The sequence below is a fragment of the Triticum aestivum genome, chromosome 6D (assembly GCF_018294505.1).
Source record: "Triticum aestivum cultivar Chinese Spring chromosome 6D, IWGSC CS RefSeq v2.1, whole genome shotgun sequence".
Lineage (NCBI taxonomy): Eukaryota > Viridiplantae > Streptophyta > Magnoliopsida > Poales > Poaceae > Triticum > Triticum aestivum.
Window position 1 is genome coordinate 110,357,025 of NC_057811.1, and position 20,387 is coordinate 110,377,411.

General features: G+C 43.1%; 3 protein-coding genes across 4 annotated transcripts; all 3 read right to left on the reverse strand.

Moving 5' to 3' along the window:
- Nucleotides 1-968: 968 nt before the first annotated feature.
- Nucleotides 969-6,417, reverse strand: LOC123143928 (uncharacterized). Of its 2 annotated transcripts, XM_044562915.1 has the most exons (6): nucleotides 5,928-6,414; nucleotides 4,566-4,711; nucleotides 2,847-3,015; nucleotides 2,616-2,714; nucleotides 1,918-2,000; nucleotides 969-1,553 (listed from the first exon to the last, which is right to left on the reverse strand). In XM_044562915.1, exons 1-6 carry the CDS (start codon nucleotides 6,321-6,323, stop codon nucleotides 1,418-1,420), a joined length of 1,029 nt encoding a protein of 342 aa, XP_044418850.1. In that variant the 5' UTR covers nucleotides 6,324-6,414; the 3' UTR covers nucleotides 969-1,417. The 2 variants fall into 2 exon arrangements, with proteins under 2 accessions (XP_044418850.1, XP_044418851.1); XM_044562916.1 differs by lacking the exon at nucleotides 1,918-2,000 and having other exon boundaries at nucleotides 5,928-6,417.
- A 2,508-nt stretch (nucleotides 6,418-8,925) lies between these two features.
- Nucleotides 8,926-13,886, reverse strand: LOC123143929 (CBL-interacting protein kinase 26). Its single transcript, XM_044562917.1, has 8 exons — nucleotides 13,622-13,886; nucleotides 12,973-13,157; nucleotides 12,624-12,879; nucleotides 12,180-12,405; nucleotides 11,954-12,077; nucleotides 10,787-10,999; nucleotides 10,608-10,673; nucleotides 8,926-10,401 (listed from the first exon to the last, which is right to left on the reverse strand). The coding sequence occupies exons 2-8, from the start codon at nucleotides 13,132-13,134 to the stop codon at nucleotides 9,052-9,054; spliced, it is 2,397 nt and encodes a 798-aa protein (XP_044418852.1). The 5' UTR covers nucleotides 13,135-13,157; nucleotides 13,622-13,886; the 3' UTR covers nucleotides 8,926-9,051.
- Nucleotides 13,887-14,460: 574 nt separating this feature from the next.
- Nucleotides 14,461-17,692, reverse strand: LOC123143931 (uncharacterized). Its single transcript, XM_044562918.1, has 2 exons — nucleotides 16,220-17,692; nucleotides 14,461-14,719 (listed from the first exon to the last, which is right to left on the reverse strand). The coding sequence occupies exon 1, from the start codon at nucleotides 17,471-17,473 to the stop codon at nucleotides 16,235-16,237; it is 1,239 nt and encodes a 412-aa protein (XP_044418853.1). The 5' UTR covers nucleotides 17,474-17,692; the 3' UTR covers nucleotides 14,461-14,719; nucleotides 16,220-16,234.
- Between the last annotated feature and the right edge of the window lie 2,695 nt (nucleotides 17,693-20,387).

A 20,387-nucleotide genomic window follows, 5' to 3' on the forward strand; every position in this document is an offset into this window, starting at 1 on the left:
CCGTCCAGCGCAAGACGCTTAATAAGGAGGGAAAACTAAATAAATACGCTAAAACAAAACAATCACCGTAGGTGTTACTACAACGCTGAGAAGTTGTCTTCAGAAACACAAATACGGAGGTTTCCTTCCTTCTTAATGAAACGCTTCGCATCTCTCCCCTGCGTGTTCAAGAAAAAAAAAACCATAAATGTGTAGCCTATATCGGTCACGAAGACCAAATTTATGTATATATGGAGTGTGCACTGCCCGGGGAAGGTGCACCAGTTCCTGTGGCGTTTTGGGCATGATAGCCATCCTTTGTACAGGAATATTGAACGCCGACGAGTAGAAGTTGACACCAGATGTGCCGTTTCTGCAGCTGTTTTGAGACGGTGGCCATCTGTTCTTCAGGTGCAAGAATGTGGAAAGCACTTTGGCGTGCAGCGGGGCTAGAGGACAAAAGATGCAAGCTGCTGCAACTACAAACTCCCCTGGAGATGTTTGAGGGAATGTTTGCACTACCCGAAGCAAAGGAGTTGAGAACTACTCCCTCCGCGAGTACTTATGGCAATGGTGGTCTGAACGTAACAGGATCAGGCATGGTGACCGCTGTGCAGCATTGGCCAGCCAGATCAATGCCCAAGTGACTGAATGGCAAGAGTTTCAGCATGAGCAGAGTCATTTTCACCACTGATTGCCTCCCACTACAGCAAGCCATTGCTTCAAGCAATTTCGATCGAGCTCAACCGGGAGTCATGTTCCGGGGAACAAAGTACCTTCTCCAAATGGGTTTCATTTCATAGATTATAAAGTTTGATCACTGCCCCCGTGGATGCAGTGTTCCAGCGCACTGACTGGCGAGTCATGGTGTTAGGGTGTTGAGTGGGAACCAAACCGTGTAGCTTACGGATCTACCACTGGATATAACGAGTGATGTGGCCGGCGATGTTGCCGCGGTCACTAGTTAATGGAATGCAAGGTGTTCCATGTAAACAAAAAAGGATCAAAATTATGTATGTATGTATATACCTAAACAGAGTACGCCAGTATAATATCACCGGTAGATTTTTTTTCCATTCGTACACAAATATTGCTGATTACCTGGCGGGCTTCATCCTTGAAAGAAAAATAATCAAAGGCACACATGATTACCTGACAGGCTTCATTGTTGAAAAAAATAAAATCTGTGAGGTATTCGCATGCTAAGTTGATGTAATGTTGATTAATGTCTTCATTCTCCAGACTTCCTTTTCAAGGCAAATACTGTACTGGCATGTCAATTCTGAAGAATTCTCCCGATCAAGTTGATGAACACAATTTCCAGCATTTAATCTTAACTGATCTTCTAAACTGTACTCCCTCCGATCCAAAATAAGTGTCGCAGTTTTGAACTATATCATTTACTCATGGCCAAAATTAACCCATCGCTGCATTCTAGTTATTTCAGAGGCTTCTCATTGTCAGATGATGAAGAGGTTGCCCCTAGCAGAGACGACAGAGATGGACGCAGCAAAAGATACAAGGAGGGTCCAAGCAAAGGCACAACTGCCAGTGGCAGAACCCAACCGTTTTTCCTGCAAATGGAATGAGAAAATAAAGAGCAATTATAATATTACGACGTAGGCAAGCTATACGAGATGCCACATTATATTTTTGCCTAGTTGGAGAAGACAGAAGATAAGCGGGTTGTAGATTTAGAACCAGTTGTAGCACGGACATACAGTAGCGTATAAGTATGACTAACTATTGCTTGAGTGGGCTATTAGGTTGGCTATAAGTGACGTGACAACTCCATATAGCCGAGTGTTCTTGGCTATACTATTTAACCTTGCTCTAACGGGACATCTGTATATCTTTATGTTTGCATCAAGCAAGGTGAAGTTACTCCCTTTTTGTTTACATTATTAAGGTCATAAGCATTGGGACTAGCACTCTTACCATCGTCTTGACGTCATATCATTGTAGACCCAAAACGGTGAGAAGGTCGAGAGCAAAGTAAAATCAATACACGTGACATGGATCTGACAGATGACATGAAACAACAGGAAATTAGTTCGGCCTTTAAACCTTTCTGCTTTTTAAAACAGAGAATGGAAATTAGTTCAGCCCTCAAAACTTTCATGCTTTCTAAAGCAACAGATATGCATATACCATTTCAATATATGGCAACCATATCAAATATGGTTATGACAAAATCTAGAAAACAGGTCATTCAGAAGCTTGGAATTGTGAAAAACAGAGTAAAGCCTGATTTCCACACGTGTCCATTTGTGCATTAAACTAGTATTTCATGCAACTTTTTAATGTACCAACACCACTCCATGTGTGCACTAATAGAATAATGGTGATGCACTAATAATAGTCTGAAGTTTTTAGGAAGTCAGTTGCAACAATTTTGCAAGTGTCCCCCACACAAAAATACCAATTTTGCAAGTGTCACTTGACAATGTTGAGCAAGCATAAAGGTGTAGAAACATGAAAGTTGCATGTGATTCTCAAAACAATACTCCCTCCGTCCCAAAATAAGTGTCTCAACTTTAGTAGTTGCTTGTGCGCCGCATACAACTTATTATATAATATGCCATGGTAAAAAATTGTATTCTATTTTGCCAAGGATAGAATAAAGCAGAACTTACAAACTTGCTCTCTCTAAAGTATTGGAAAAACTCCCGCCAATCATCACCGCCAGCTTTGCCTGCAAATATAATCAGTCCAAGGCCCACAGCAAAAATTACCTGCAACATGATTGGAACAGAATCTTCTCAATGATTTATAAAGTTGACCAGGGTTTGAAGATACATTACCAATGTTGCGTGCTACTTAAATCAAGAGTATGAGAATGTAAAGACACTAAAACTAGCACATACTCCTGCAGTTAATTTAGATTCGAGAAATTTTAATGGCCATTGTCCAATTTCATCTTCATCAATGGCAGGTGGAGGAGGTTTCCACAGAACAAAGTAAGGAATCAACGCATATGCTCCTCCAATGCATGAAAGCACCAGGAATGGCCAGACTGGAATCTTGCTTTTTGAACTGCAATAGCAAATTGCTGTGACATAAATACAGTGACTTAATTCTAAAAGAAGACAACAATACAGATGGTTAACATCACATATTTATGTTTGTTTTGACATGCAGATCGAGAAATGCATTAACAAGAATACTGCTAGTGTAAAATAATTAACTTTTAAAAAAGGAGGATATAACCCCCAGCCTCTGCATCAATTGATGGACACAACCATATATTATTGATTATTTCTTGAAGCCAGGCAAAGTGTAACATCGATGCCGAACAAATCAGTTTAAAAAAAAAGGGGGCAACCCAAGGCTAGCCAAAATGGATATGCCTCGTGGCAGGTTCTCCACAATTCTACCACTAACCTATGACAACAGGCCGAATTAAACGAGAAAAAATGCTACTCCTAGACAAACAAGGGATCAACGTACATGCGTCGATATTGACGAGTTCAACCAAAGGTCAAAAAAGGGATTTTCGTCTTCGAAGTCTAGCTTTGAGCCAACGCCTTCAACAAGGGCACGACGCTCGCACACCGACATTGCATGATCTAGCCGAAAAGGGAAGACTGAGGGTTTTCACCTGGAGTACACGTATTCTTGCACCGAATCCATCACTGCCATCATCCGCTCTACCGGCTGACGACATCTTGCTAGCCAGATCCTGGCGTGAGAGAGCCCCAAGCCCACCCACACCGCTAGAGAAGAAGCCAGATGCAGATTCCACGTCGTCATATGCTTCCGGTGCCTGCTGCAGGATGAAAGGGACCCTTGGATGTAAGCTGATCTTCCAACCAGGCCGTTGTTGCAGTCACTTTGCAAGTCGTCGTCATTGCAGCTACCTCACGAATCCAACAACCACCTCACTGAGGCCTTCACCCCGCCGTCCTCCAACATGACCCCCATCGGCATGGTCAGGCCCCTAGGCAGGGCCACGACGCCCCCTCAAGCACACGCCCGGGCCATTAGAGTTAGATCCGCGCCTCTGCACACTAGATCTGGCTACTCCCCGTGGGATGATGGCGCCAATGACCATGCATGCCTGGAGCACCGTGAAGCCCTTGGGGACGAACACCTCGAGCATGAGTTCCGGGTTGCATGGAGCGCGGCATCCCCCACCCACTGGCTCCCTAGGTGACAGCCTGACGAGGTCGCACCACCAGCGCATAGACACGCGTGTATTTTACGAACTACTCTTTGCCATGGCTCACTATCTACCCGGCCCGTTAAGGGCTAGCCTTTTTCCAAGGAACAGGAGCTTCCGAGTTTTTGAGTGTTTTTCCAGCCCTATGTTTACGTTCAAATCCAAAGAGAAGCGGAAGATGATTACATGAACATATGAGGAGCATTAGTACAGTGCATTTGATAAAGTTTTGTAGACAACCATTCTAGTTCAGCAACACAACTTATTTCTATAATTTAAAATCAGATGCGTGAGCTAAACCATACATTAAGAAAATGCTTAAATTAATGATTAATCTACACATTAAACATAGTATGGTTCTCTGCTGAAACCGTAGAGATAGAAAAGGGGAAGATTGTGACTAGAAATTTGCTGATCCATTTACCTTCTTCCAGTAGGAAGAAGCAACATGCTGTACACCAGTGGCCAGATTCCCATTATGTACCACAGAGACACAAGAACATTGTTCATTCGAAAGCCATCGTCGACTTTAAGATTTAAAAGCTTCTGCAAGAAATATGTGTCCCTGTACTGCAACCAAAAGCAATTTAGAATTAATAAGTGACTATCAGATGCAGCAATACTATTCACATAAAGTGCCTTGTGTTACTGTAAATCCTGTTACGGATTATGGGTTAGCTTAGTTTTACCGTCTCTGAGTTCATTTCTAAACTAGACTAGGGAGTGAGTAGTTGTGACACCCCTAATTTGATTGCATGCTTGAATTTATGGAATTTATATCTATAAGTTGGCATACATCCTTAACACTTGCCCAGCCAAGGTGATTTGATCAATTCCCAATTCTCAACCATAAATCCGGAACCCATAAATCTTGATAATTCAAACCCCACCTACAAGAATATGCCCCTTTTAATTATTTGGGAAATTACCAATTGCTTCCACTTACAAAGCAGCTATGTTTTATGCTCCCCCAGAAATCTCAACAAAACTACGTTTTGGATCAATGCCATCACACCTAAGCACACAGAGGGTTCTGGTTTGTGGTAGTAGCCAAGTCTTGTTCAAATGTATAGGAAGCTCAAAGAGGGGTGAAGTCACCTCGATGTGGATGGCTCGTGCACCTGCTCGTGTCATTGGTCCATTTGGTGAGTCCATGATGATGCCCATGGGATGCTCCGCATCAATAATGGTTTTAGCGTCTAGAGTCACAGACTCGTGATAATAGCCTAGCGAATCAAGGTACCGCTGTTCACTACAAGGACGTCTTCACGGATCAAAAACTCTACCGGTGGTGTGGTAAAATGTGTGGTTCATCTCACCCATGAATCAGTTTCCCCCCTTTTAGGGAGTGAGAACCCTGAATCTTTTATCAACACCAATGTCCCAACCATCTCTGTTATCAGTGCCGACCGTTGCCATGATCGGATTATACCAAGAGAAAATGCACGCGTCTCACCAGGTAACAGCCAATCCAACCCAGATGGCTGCCTATTCTATGGGACAACGTCGCCAGGGAAAAGACAGCATGGATAAACAGCATAATGATGTCCTAGCGCTTCTACTATCTCTTTGTATGACACTTTTGGATTAATCAGGATTCCTTTTTTGCGGGGTATTAATCAGGATTCTCACAAGTAAGCATGTGGGACTGTCTGCTAGCATTGCCACTGGTACTGAAACAACGACTTAAATTCACCGAAATGCATAGCAATTGACAGCTCAATGGTTGATGATAAATTCCCATGTGGAGGAAGAAAGGGGTGAGAATATGCAGGACCGTACATACTGGCGTCTGGTTTGGTGCGAGCTGGAGGACGTAGTACATGAGCCCCGCCCATATCCCGAACAGCAGCACCGACGTTATCCAGTCGCTGAGCTGCCCACCGCCGCCGCCGCCGCCACCTCCACCGCCAATCTTGGGGACGGTCGCCGTTGCTAAGTCGTTCTTGCTCTCTCTGTCCTGCTCCGCGGCATCGGCGCCCGGCCGGGAGGAGTCCCGGCAGATCTGGGCCCAGCCCCGGCGCGGCGCGGCTGCTCCTCCTCCCCGCCCGGGCAGGAAGGTGGAGAGGGAGGCGCTGGTTTGGGTAACGGCGGCGGTTCTATCGAGGGTGAGGCGCCGTGGTTTGCGGAACGGGGGGAGCGGAGCGTGGCCGCAGGTTAGCATGAGGGAGGAGGAGAGCATGGTGGTCAGGTGAGCTCCGACGAGGAGCCAGTGGGAGGAGTTGGGTAGAGGATATTCCAGGCTTGTGTTCTTTGGATTTGGATTATGTATCGAGCGGTTCGGATGGACGCATGTCGATGGACTTCCAGAATTTGGCCCTCCACAAAGGGAGCTCCTATATTTTTTTGTTTTTTTTTGTTTTTGCGGTAAACCAAAACTTTGTTAAGGTGTCTCAAGGTTTAAAGTGTCTATTCTGCAGGTCTGGTCTTCGGCTCACAACGTCTACCAGACTATGGCGCTGGTCTAGATTTTGATTTGCTGGTGCTTCGTTTTTTTTCTTCGTGCGTGTCTCGGCGGCGCTGACGGTCGATGGCGTCTTCAGATTTGGTTGTTTGCATGAACCCCGGAGGGCTTATTTATCATATATTTTTTTATGTTATTTGTGCAATGTTTTCTGGACATCTGTCATGTCCCGGTCTTTCTGGTAGCTTCCGCATGTATATGTACAATTATACTCTGTTTTATTAATTAATACAATGTGTGCAATAAAGAAAAGGTTTATAGGAAGTCAGGAATGATAAGGGGTCATGAGCTTTCCAATTCAGAACAACCCTAAAAAATGAAATCACTGGTGGAAAAACTCTCCTGTCCTGGCTACAATTCTCTTTATGACGCTAGAGTATCTTTCTTCAGTACCTGTTCGGATTCCTAAAACCACCATCTTGCAGTCACATCGGATAATCATGTCCAACGGAAAATCTAGCGCAAGCGAAAGGGCTTTTCGACATGCAAGGGCTTCTAATGTTGTTGGATCAACAATACCGGGGAATACCATTGCCGAAGACCCCAAAAACACGCCATTATGATCTTATACGACGCTTATGGCGCCAACAACCAGGCATGGCGCTTCGTGATAGTGCTGGATCCTCGATCTTCGATGCATGCAGGTACCTCTTTGGATGCGTTGACGCTGTGGACGCAGAACTTGCTGCGATGGAGGAGGGCCTGGCCCTTGCCCTCCAGTGGTCCCCACTTTCGGTGTCCGTGGAGACGGACTGTGCTGAAGCTGTTGCGCTGGTGCAATCCTCCACCCCCAACATGTCGCGCTATACATCGCGTGTCCAGAATATTCGTGAACTTCTTCAGGAAAGCGATGTCTCGATCGTCAAAATCAGTCGCGAAGCCAACTCTGTGAGCCATGGCTTAGCACAGCTAGGTAGAGAGCATGTGAAAACTGCAGTTTGGCTAAAAAAATTCCCTCAGGAAATTGCCATAGCTATGAACACCGATTGTATCTCTATTGCTAGCTAATATATTCACTCTTTCCTCGAAAAAAAAGCAACCCCAGCTGGCCCTCACGCGCACGAACTATGGGCATGCCCAAGCCGGGATGCCCCAGGCACACGGGAGGCCACGACCTTGGTTTTTTCACGTTATTTGTTTTTGTTATTTTTCTTTCTTTTATTTTACTTTTGTTTGTACTTTCAAATATTTTAAATAAAAAATTACAAAAAACTCTTGACATAAAAATATTTGAAAAAAGTTAACCAAGCATTTTTAAAAATGTATATAAAGAAGCTGTTTCTCATGTATATAAAAATATACAATGTGTGTGAAAAAGTTGATCATGTATTTAGATAATATTAATCAAGCATTTAAAAAAATGTTAAACAGGTATTGTAAACTACTCCCTCCGTTTCAAAATATAAGTTTTTTTAGAGATTCCAATAAGTGACTACGTACGGAGCAAAATGAGTGAATCTACACTCTAAAATGTGTCTATATACATCTGTATGCAGTCCATAGTGGAATCTTTAAAAAGACTTATATTTAGGAACAGAGGGAGTATTAATCAAGCATTTAAAATTGTAAAATGTGTACAAAAAAAATGTTGACCATGTGTAAAAAAAGTTATTGTTGTATTTAAAACATGTTAATGAAGCATTTGAAAATGTTAAAATGTGTATAGAAAAAATGTTGACCATGTTTAAAAAATGTTAATCAAGCATTTAAAAATGTTGCAAATATGTATAGAAAAAATATTAAACATGTACTCCCTCCGTCCCAAAATAAGTGTCTTGAGCTTAGTACAAATTTGTACTATAGCTAGTACAAAGTTAAGACACTTATTTTGAGACAGAGGGAGTATTAAAAAAGTGAAACTTGTATCTAAACAATGTTAAACGTGTATTAGAACAAAAAACTATTAAAACCAAAATAAACAAAGAAAAAATGAAAACAAAAAAGGAACAAAAGAAACCAACGAAAAAAACAAAAAAGAAAATTGAAGAAACAAGTGCAAAAAATGGAAAAGAGTGAAAACCGATAAGGAAACAAAGAAAAAAAACGTTGAATACCAATAAAGAAAGAAAAAATCTAAGCAAAAAATAAGAAAAATGAGAAAGAAAAGAAAAACTGATGAAACCCATGAAAGAAATAAAAGAAAAACCAAAAGAAAAATGAAAGAAAAAACAAAAAAGGCAAAGTATAAAGACAAAAAATAGAAAACCAAAAAAATCAGTGAAGAAATAAGAAAGTGGAAAAAGGAAAAGAAAAAAAATGAACGAACACATCAGCGAACGACCGACGAACGAACGAAATGATTAACACACTATTGGGCCGGCCCATACATTCGCGCAACTAACTGGTTCAGCGGGTGTCTACTAAAATGACTGAAATTTTCACAAATCAATAGTACAATTTTGTTGAAAGTAAGTGCAGTGATGGTTGCTGTCTAAGTGCCTCACTTCTACCCAAACAATGTAAATTGTGGTTGTTGCGTGTGAGAATCATCTTGCCAAGCCGAAACCATATCCTTAAACACAAGCCTTATCGCACCTTTCACTTTCATCTGTAGTTCATACTCTTTATCTCCATTTGCTATTTTTATTTCAACTAATAAAAAAGAAGGCGCAATCTCAAAGACCTCTGCGTCAAGCTCGAGTCTTCCCATTCCTTCCTCTCGTGCTACCAATTTCAGAACACTGTTTTCTTTCTTCATAACTTTGAGCTTCAAATGCTCAGCCAGTTCATTTAACTTGGCAAGTAAAGTTTCTGCTGGCAGCCTAGCGGTAAATTTGTTCTCCCACAGCCCTAACTTTTTCTCAGACAAATTGGATAAGTAAAATTTCATTGAGAGAGAAATGACGCCAACTGCATTCGAGTCAGTGAAGCTTGATGGCGCTCGATTCCCTAATGAGTCACTGCATTTTGTCTTTCTCTTTGATAACATACTGCACTCTGTCGATTCAGAGGTTGTGGCTTCACCTTTGTAAGCCTTTACCTCAATGAGATTTCCGTACCAAGCGCTTGCCTTTATGCTTGAAACAGAAGCCCTGGTGCTTGGATCTAGATCAAGAATCTTACGTAGTATATCTTTCAGCTTAACAGAAATCCAAGAAGGGCATTCATATTTCCCTAAGGAAATTTTATTAAACAAATCTGTACGATCTGTGCCTTGGAAAGGAAGGTAACCAGCCACCAGCGCAAATAGAATTACTCCACAGGACCATATGTCGACCTTCGCACCGTCATAGCCTCTCCAGCTAAGCACTTCGGGAGCAACATAAGCTGGAGTTCCACAGGGGTAATGGAAGAGGCCATCTTCCCTGGACCCAGGTAGGACACTTAGACCAAAATCAGAGATTTTTAGGTTGCCATTCTCGTCCAGGAGTATGTTTTCTAGATTCAAGTTGCGATGATAAACACCTTGGCTATGGCAGTACTCCACGGCACCAATCAACTGATGGAAGTACTTCCTCGCAGCATCCTCACTTAACCTTCCAATGACATTTGTGGTGTAAAGGTCACCATCTTTAGGATACTCCAAAACAAAATAAAGCTTGCTCTTGCTAGCCGTAACCTCCACAAGTTTCAGGACGTTTGGATGTCTTGACAGATTCATTAATGTAATCTCCCTCTTTATCCGCACCATCAGCTCAACGCTTGAGACCTTGTCCTTATCAATCATCTTTATTGCAACACCTTGTCCACTTGTGAGATCCTGAGTATAATATACCTTTGCCAAGTCCCCTTGTCCTAAGAGCCTCCCAATTTCATAGCGATTCATCAAAATTGTGCCCACCTCCATTCGACAGTCCTGCCAATAACAAAAAATTAGTTGCATCAATTGTAAAACTAAAATACATATGAGGTATACTATACTTAGGTATTCGTAAACTCAAAAGAGCTCCTGATCTCACATAAGCACTCTTATAAAAGAGATGCACGGTTCTTTTTTTTCTCCTATATATATACTCTGGTTCTCTTTAGTGTTTCTGGTTTGCAGTCTAGCGGAGAATTCACCTCATCACTTGTCTCTCCTGGTACCTTAGGTATCCACTGATGCTGCTCACTGGACTCCTTTTCTGCCTGATGAATAACCAACGAAACATCACCTCATCCACCAGCCAGGAACATCAAAAGTGAATGAAAATGTACACAAGATTCTTGAGAATTTAAGTCTATGCATCTGATGAACTTACCTGAGCTACTGATGAAGTACTCCCACTAGTTTCAGTGGACCTGCTTGTACTTTCTGTTTCATCAAGCCTATTAATTATATGTTTTGTAACTGGCCTCTTTGCCGGGTTATAATCAGCACACTCTATCGCTATCTCAGCGCATACTCGTACTTGTTCCAAATGTATGTCTCTCTGTGATTCCTGCTGCAACCTATTCTTCCAGATATCAAGTACCTACGGAATTGCAATAGTGTGTTATGAGATGGGAAACTATTAAATTAAAGTATGTAATAGTAGTACATACAAACCCTATGCAATGTGTTAACCCGCCAGATGACACAAATTCAAACAAACCCTATGCAATGTGTTAACCCGCCAGATGACACAAATTCAAACATCAAACGAACAACAAAAATTGCCGAAAAGTTAGATTAAACACAACTATGAAATTTGCTTCAGGTATTACAAAAACAAGTAAAAAGTTTTCCTACAATTAATATTTATATGACTGTATTTTATACCCTTTTTTATGAAATGTAGCAGCGCTAATTTTCATTCATTAAGAGAAACTGGCATAGCAAGGGAAATACAAGCAGGATATTTACAGGCTCATAAGGAAAAAAGAAGCTAGCAAGCTCAAGGTGGCTCGTGTATGAAGAAGGGGCTGCAGCCGTAATTCTAGCTTGGTGCCAATAGTGGAGCCCTTGCATGATCTTGTTAGTTAGTTGATCTTCATTGATTGCTCCATTATCAAACATGTGCGCATTCCACTCTTTCGAGATCATCCACCAGGTTAGCATCATGGTTGCGCTCTAAACTTTCCTTAGAAGTTGTCATCGTCGTGCCGTGGAGAGAGTCGACCCACCAAGTAGCCAGATTAGCAGTAATACCTTTTAGTTTATATGTTTGTATGTATTTGTCTACAAAGGAATTTAAAAGAATACCAAGTAAAAGTGTTCCATGGTTATTTTAAAATCTAGCCTTTAGTGGACCGAGGCATAGCCCGGATGGCAAGGGCAGGCTGATGTGCCCCTGCCCACCTTCATTCGAGCCTCCATGCTCGCAACGGCAGGCCGTCACATGCCCTTCTTATAATTAATAAAAAAGACCCAAGGGGTTTCTTCCTCCTCTGGAGTCATGTTAAACCTAGCCTTTTTATCTTGGAATGTTAACAAAGATTGGTCTTACATCTTCAACATCACGATATCCCTTCTGCCTCGTCAGTATTTCTGTGATTATAATGCCAAGACTATATATGTCCGACTTGAATGTAATTTGTCCACTATTTACAAACTCTGGTGCCATGTATCCCCTGCATTAAGTTGGATCAATGAATGAGAGAAGGAACACTATACATCCTACCCACTCAAGGGGGAAAAAGAGATTACGACTACATGAGCCATAGATAACTCACAAAGTTCCCTTCACTTCTGCAGTAAGAATTTGGCTTTGCTTTTCACAGAATCGCCTTGAGAGACCGAAATCAGCAATTTTCGGAACCATATTACAATCCAACAATATATTTGTAGGCTTAAGATCCAAATGGACAATACGCCGCTCCACATGGAGATAATGTAACCCTTCACAGATTTCTTTGATGATCTGATAGCACTCTCTCCATTTAAGTACACAAGATGATCCTATAATGGGGTGAGAAGAATGAGGGGTTCATTATCAGAGATTGTTGACAGGTACTGCACGACACAGTTAGTAATTAGTTATATCCTTTTGTAATCGTAGATGCTATTTTTAACCATATCGTGCTATAATTGTGGAATGCTTGAGCCATATAATATTTAATAATCATTGATCAAGAAAGTGAAGATGGAAGCACATGTTACGTGCCAGATGATCTTACCAGTGATATACTTATCAAGGCTCCCTCTAGGTAGATACTCAAAGCAGAGCAACCTCTGCCGAACATCTGCCATGACAAGCTTTCCCTCAAAGTCTACCATTTTGCCTTGTGTGTCAGAACAGTATCCCAGAAATCGAACTATATTTTTGTGCTTTGCCTTCATCAGACAGCTAACCTCTTCGTTGAATTGTTTCTCGTGAATATCTAATGTTTTGGACAACTTTTTCACGGCAATCGTCACATTCCTGAGTATTCCCTGCAGTGATGAGATGCCTTGTCACCATCAATATAAGTTTCAGATCAACTATATGATTGAGAATATTAATGGGGCAGTTGCGAAATAATGTACCTTATAAACCACTGCAAACCCACCACTGCCAATTTGCCGATCATGAGAGAAACCATTTGTGATGTCTTCCAGAAGTGAAAGAGGCAGACCTATCGGCTCTGCACTTGCATCGAGTAGCATGCGCTCCAGGACACTGTGTTTAGCATTAGTTTCATGGTCCATGTGGTATTGTTACGACGGTATGTCTGAAACAACAAGGGCAATCACGTTATCCATATGAGGCAACAAAAACTAACTCCCCAATAACTCAAGTATAAGTTTCTCGAAATAAAACTGACTCGAGCATAATCTGTAAATTACGGAACAGACATCAGCCTTTTTATTTTTGCAAAAAGATAAGCTTGCGTAAGTAACTCTTATATTCCATGAATGCGTGACTACTATGAAAAGACCATATATCAATTCCACTTGCGCTAGTTTGTTGTGTACGATTCGGTAAATTTTGACAAACTTCTGGTCGTGTTCAGTCCAAGTCATAGAAGAACTAGAGTGTACTGCACCAGCTTGTTTCAGCGGCTGGTTTTTGTACAAAGCCAGCCATCATGCCATTTGCAGCAGCACGAATAAGTTTTGGTTGTTACCTGAAGAAGCTTTGATAGATGGAGCTTTAACCAATGAAAAATAAAATTCTAAACGTTTTGGTAATTACCTGGACAAGGCGGCTGGATGGAGCTTGAGATGGAAGGATTGATGCTGCCTAGCCAGCGATACGGCGCAGATGGCTTCACTTCGGAAGGCGGCGAAGAAGATGAGAGAGGGGTTGCTTCGTTGCCAGGCACCCGTGGACTTTCCCAGAGGTGAGATCCAATTTTACACACCTGGGCGGTTTATATTTTATAGATGAGCTTACAACGTTGAGCCTACCACCACGCAGGGACCTGGTCTCTGTCAGCGGAGAGCTCGTTTGGTGCTGTCCAAACCCAAAAGCCTTGATTATTCTGAGTTCCCAGCCAAGGAGTACAAACTTTACTGCATCTGCATTCACACGCTGGTAGTAGTAGAAAACCAACGGACAGTGACGGTCATTGAAGTTTTGAAGACCCACGTCTACTCCCTCCGTCCCGAAATAAGTGTCGCTGATTACTACAATTGTACTCCCTAAAGCTAGTACAAAGTTGAGTCACTTATTTTGGGATGGAGGGAGTACTAAATTAGCAACACTTATTTTGGGACGAAGAAAGTACTACGAAGTATCAAGATAAACCCTGGCATTTGCATACATTCCTAACATCACCAAGAGTTCATGACCAAGTAAATAAGAGAAGTCATCATTTTCTGCCTCGTAGTATTTTGGAATGGGGGTAGTAAAAATGGTGAATAACTGAATATGTCGACTTAATTTCTCCTGCCTCGTGTCGGTAATTACATTACTGCTGTACAATATCCGGTAAACTTCAGTGTGATATATACTCCCTCTGTCTCAAAATGCAAGACGTTTTTTGACACTAAAAAATGTCTTACATTTTGAGACAGAGGGAGTAATAAATAAAACAAGGCAAAAGCAGCACAACACAGAACACACGATCATATAGAACAGAAAATTCTGGATATTATCGAAGCCTACCTAATCAACACTACTAGCCAACAAACACAAGTATTCTGGTTGCAAGACGACCTCCGGTGAACCTCACACTGCCCCTGGAATTGACGAGTGATCCACCATCTTTAGTTGCCCTGATGAGTTCATTTCCCGCTTCCCCAAGCAGTTCTACCCCCAACTTCAGCTCTCCTGGGTTCTCTTAACTGTCTGCATCAAGAATCAGAAGTTTAGCCAATGCCTCGCCATATCAAGAATCACTAAAGGATAAGAAATTCTCTTCTGTTCAAAGCAAGCTTGATTTCTAAAATGCCAGATTGTTCAAATAAAAATGATGCCATGCCAACAGTAACTAGAAGAAATATTTTCCTATTTTCAAATTAAATAGAGATTAAAAGCACATCAGGCTAATATTCCACACAAACCTCACAAGCGAACAGGACAGAAATAAATAAACAATGGTTTCATTCCACACAAATTTGCCAGTGCATCTCAACCTTCCATCCTCTTCTTAGAAGGAGGGATGTGATCGTATGTCCCATCTTGTTTCAGCTGTTGCTCATATTCCCTAATTTAGAAATATGGCATCCCGCCCCTCATTTAGCACTTCAGAAACAGAGACACCGAAACTACGACAGATATTATATAGCGTATGCAAGAAGAAACAAAGAGATTAAAGGTTCTCTATCCAGACACCAACTCTTCCAGAATCTGGTATTAGTTCCATCCCCAATGATTCTTCTGCAATGCTTATAGAATTGAATATTTGATATCAGGGCCACCTGACCAAAATTGAGAGTCTCCATTTATGTGTTCAATACAAGTAATGTACTGGTTTTGACATACTTCTCTTACAAAACTTTCTTCCAGAGCAATCCTGTGTCCTAAGTTTACAGAGCCATACTGCTAGTAAGACCTTATTCATTGTTTGAAGATCGAAAACCCCTAACTTTACAGGCCATCCTCTGTTGTTTGGGTCTACAACTACAAATATACCAGCCTACTAAACGATATTTCCTAATATGTTGGTATTCATAACACAACAAACTATGCTCTGAAAAATCAATTAACTTTCTAACCCCCTACGTGTAAAGAGGCATGTTGTGAAGGAATGATGTAACCACAACAAGTCAACCACCAGTAGTCAAGATCATCCCTTGCCATCCAGCTAACCTAATTTCTGCTTTATTCTTACTGGGTTTCCAAGCCGAATTTCTTTTTTAATCTCATCGACAGGAGTCCCAAGTGAAAGTATTTCATGGGAAAAAGCCCCATATTGGAATACTGTATACAAGTAGATTGATGGGCATTTCATTTCAAATACGTATTAAGGTAAGGGAGGGAAAACAAAACAAGGGAGTGCTTAGGAGAAAACAAAAAGAACAAGCAGAACCTCTTACAAGCATTTACATATGAACACTATCAAATTCAGTGCAACTGGCAACACAACAGAAGCATCGAACCAAGAAGACAACCAGGCCAATTAGAAAGTGCCAAAGTGGAATCTCTGTCTCAAAGGAAGCGGAATGCAATATGTGAACCAGTTCAGAAATGCAGCCACATAGAAACACAAGCAAGCATCAAATGCTACATATATACATGATCCGATTTGCTCGTTTCTCAAATAGAATGTCTTTTTCATTGTCATCTTACAGATAACACTACTGGACAACATCATCTAGTGGCCAAACGAAGGAAATGTTATGATACCTTGTCCACATTCCATCAAGCACCTTCGAGTTGAGGGTGCACCTGGTTGTCTATCAAACAAGGAGGCCATGCCATGATGTAGGGATGGGGATGGCCGTCAAATCTCCTCTGGAAGAGCGTGGCCAGCTCCCCTGTCTCCATGCATAGAGACATGAACCAACTAGGATTATGACCATCAAGGAACGTTTCCATGGTAGAGAAGTACACAAATCCACCAATAGTGGCCACAACCTTCAGGTCACCATGTTCCACAAGTGTACTCTCGGTGACCTCGACAATCGTCTCCAATGGAAACCTCTGGTCGAATATCCATCTCTCGATGCCATCATCCTCGGCTCCCCGGACCCAAACAAAAAGCTCAAAATCAATTGGGCAGACAATGCAAGGCTTACCATCCTTGGTCTCGCCAACCCTGAATATGAGATCGCGCGCCACCAAGGTCGGCGGCAAATCCATCTGGGAGAAATGTAGTGTCGCGGTGTTCAGCACGAGGATGTAGGCTTCATTTGTGTGTATCCAGTAGACGAACCCATTCACCATTGTGCCAACTTTAAGCCAGTGCTCGTCTTCAGGCAATGGCGTCACAGCCTCCGACCACGGGAAGATCTGCCACTCCCTGCTCTCCGACGAGAAGATGGCGGCACGCGCCCGCGACTTGTCATGGCAGGTGTAGACCAGGCGCAGCGGCTCGCCGCCCTCTTCGGAGGAGAGGATGTAGCATCCAAGGTACTTGGCGTCGCCGCGGGCGCCCTCGAAGATCTTGTCGGGCGGCACGGGGATGAGATCCAGGGCCCGCGTGAGGGGGTTGTAGACGGCGAGTTGCTCCAGGCTGAAGTTCTGGAGGAGGACGTTGCCGTCGCAGCAGCCTTCTATGGCCCACCCCGGGAAGGTGTCGTCGTCGGCGGGGAGGCGGGTGAGGAAGAAATCGGCGCCGCGGACGGCGGCCGCGAGGTCAGGGTCGGAGCGGCGGCGGAGGGGGGCGAAGGCGGGGATGGAGGGGACTTCGGGGTCGAAGAAGAGGCCCAGGAGAGGGGGCAGGTGGGCCTCCCGGAAGCTGCGGCGGAAGGCGGGGGACGAGCGGACGGCGCTGAGGAAGGTGCGGCAGCTGAGGGCGGCACGGACGAGGCTTGGGAGGGAGGGGAGGCGGAGGAAGATCTCGCGGAGGAGATCTTCGTCGAGAGAGATTACGGTGGTGGGAGCGGGTGGTGGCGGTGAGTTCGCCGCCGGCGGCGATGGTGATTGCTGCCAGGCCATGGCTTACGCTGAACAGGAGGAATGGAAGGACGCTCTTATCCAGAAAATAATCATGTACAGGAAATAGAAGATGGTGTATTACTTTTCCTGAGGAAAAAAAAAAACATATTTCATTCTCTTGATTGTAATTTGAAAACTGAAGCCCTACGCTGCCAATTGACCGCGGTGATCATCGCTCGAGATGAGACAAAAGCACCTTCTTCGAGTGTTAGTGTCGGGTGCTCGGCGATGATGCCAACAAAGAAGACAACAGTGATATAGTTGTGGTGATTAGGGTTGCACAAGAGGGGAACCGCCGACTCTTTGGCCTAGAGGATGGCCAATAATGGCGATGATCGGGCAGGGGCGTGCGCGATCAAAGAGAGAGAACGACGATGATCAAGGTTGAAAGAGCATGTACATGAAGATGATGTCGGCTTGATCAAAATTCAATGCGGATTTAAAAATCTTAATAGTTGTGGCACTAATAAGACCGACGTTTTTTGCCCGCCGCATGACATGATGTCATCATAAGACCTACCAATTTCTCGTGAAAAGGTCAATTTTCTCTCTCTTTTTCAAACCATACATATTGCCCATTTAGTTCAGGTTTTGGGTAACCTCCTTCGAGGAGGCAACATAAACCTTTGAGTTGGAAATATGAGTATCGCTCCGTTCGCTTAGTATGAAAATCCACACTATGCGTGCCCATGGGGCTCAAACTGAAGTGTCGGTCTCTTGAAAGGTAATAATACCAAACGTGTTTCTTCTAACCTATAAATGCCTCTCTTGTTCACAAAAATTTACAATCACATAAATAGAAAAAACCATAGTATTAATATGTGAAAGATTGAGCATCCACAGAAAGAAGATAGATGTGTCGCTAGAGAAAGCAAATGCGTAATTGAGCGCAACGCTGGTCAAACCGCAACCGGATCCGATGATTGGTTCATCGCGCCGAGTGATGCCTTTGCTTCTCTTCGTCTATTTTCTACCATCTCAGGTTTTGGAACCATTTCACTTCCCCAGACGCCAAGTGTCTTCCTAGTCTTTGCCTAGTAACGTTTGTACTGTCCTACCATACAGCCAAGCATCATTGATGGAGTTCTGAAGGCCATCCTAATGCCATGCCATGCTTGTACTGCACGAAGCGATTATTTTTTCTCCGCGAATTATCATGGCCTATTTGATTCAAAGGATTTTCAAAGGAACAATGAAGGATTAGAGTACTTCGATTTTTTTTCTCTATGTTGGTTGTTTCATTCATATGATTGAATCCTAGAATCTGAAAATGCCTGGCTATGGAGAAACCAAGAGTTTTGCTTCAAATCATCAGCGCAACAATGATTGCAACACAAATCACACCCCATGTAACATGAAGGTTTCAAGCAACATTCATAACATCGACAACAATTTGTAATTGACTAACTAGATGATCAGATTCTCAATCGAAATCCCAAAGCAGGACATTCGTTCTTTCTCTTGTTCTTGATGACATTGTAATGGAACGACTAACCCATTTCTCCACTTTTTCGCCAATAGTTTTGAATTATCTTGAAAAAATAGAAGGATAGATAAAATTCCAAGGGCGTTGGATGGCGTTTCTCAACATCTCTCGCGTGCAAATGCAAACAAGAAAAGTTACAGCAGGTAAAAAATAAGACTTCAAGGCAAAAGACAAACATACTTCCTCCGTCTCATAATGTAAGATGTTTTCCTACACATATATGATATAATTCAGAAAAGAGATATAATCTGTTGGAAATATGAGCAATTTACTGAATGATTTTATTAATAGAAATACTAGATAAAGCACGACTAGTATAGCAGTGATAAAATAAGTCATGCGATTTGAAAAAGAGAAGGTAAACAGCATCTTCATATATGAACTGTAACTAAACACATCTAGAGCAGACAGTATAGCAAGTTGCATATATGAAACAGAGTCTAACATGTCTAGGGCAAACACTAGAACAAGGAACTGTAGCAGGGCCTCTAATAGAAAGAGGAAGAACACGTACGGGACAGCAGCAACAGAAGCGCTGGACTTGGGGTCGGTGTCCTCGCCAGCCATGTCGTCGACGTCAGGGAAGAAGTCGTCGGGGTCCGGGGCGTCCGTGACGAAGAAATCAATAGTCGCGCGAAGCGCTCCCCAAACACCTTATCACCCTTCTCCCGTACAGGACTCAAAGAGGTGCGGTTTCGGAGGCCTACTGTCCCGACCTGCGGTGCACGCCGCAAGCCGGGATGGGGAAGAACGTAGCAGCAGCGCAGTGCTCAGGAACTTGTGGCGAGAGGAAGAAAAAGTTCTGGTGAACATCGGCTCGGCTCATTCCCGCAACCCGCGGCGCGTCATGACGAGGCGTGGCGGGCGGCGGAGGAGGAGCGCGCGTGGATGTCCCTCTTGTTCTCATCCTCATACATGTGGAGAAAGAGCCTCCCTTATAAAGAGGTCCAACTCCCTCTAAACTAGCAATGTGGGACTAATCTTTAGTTCCACCTCTTGCCTTGCACGAATGGGCTGTGTGGGCCTCTAGGATTTATCAGGAATTTCTGAAACTGCTATTAGGCTAGGCCCAAAATAGACAAAATTCCAGCAATCCCCCACCAGATCCCAGAGCACACAAAATTTGCCTTTGGTTCCAAAACACTGTTTTACCGGTACTGCAGTGGAGACTGTTAAGTTGAACTTCCACCTAGAACTCTATGCTACACTAGTAAGCAACTTGAACAGTGGACTGGGCCTTGAACTGCAAGTTTTTTGCGAATCTAGCTTCACATAAAGACCGATACGTGGCTACCGTGGGTCTTCCCCGCGGGTGGAGCTTATGCGTCATACTCCGAGACCTTTCATGAGTTTACTAGAGAGAACCCTACTCTCATAGATTGCGACGTTTAACAATCAGACTCATATAGGTGCGTTCTTCAAAAGATG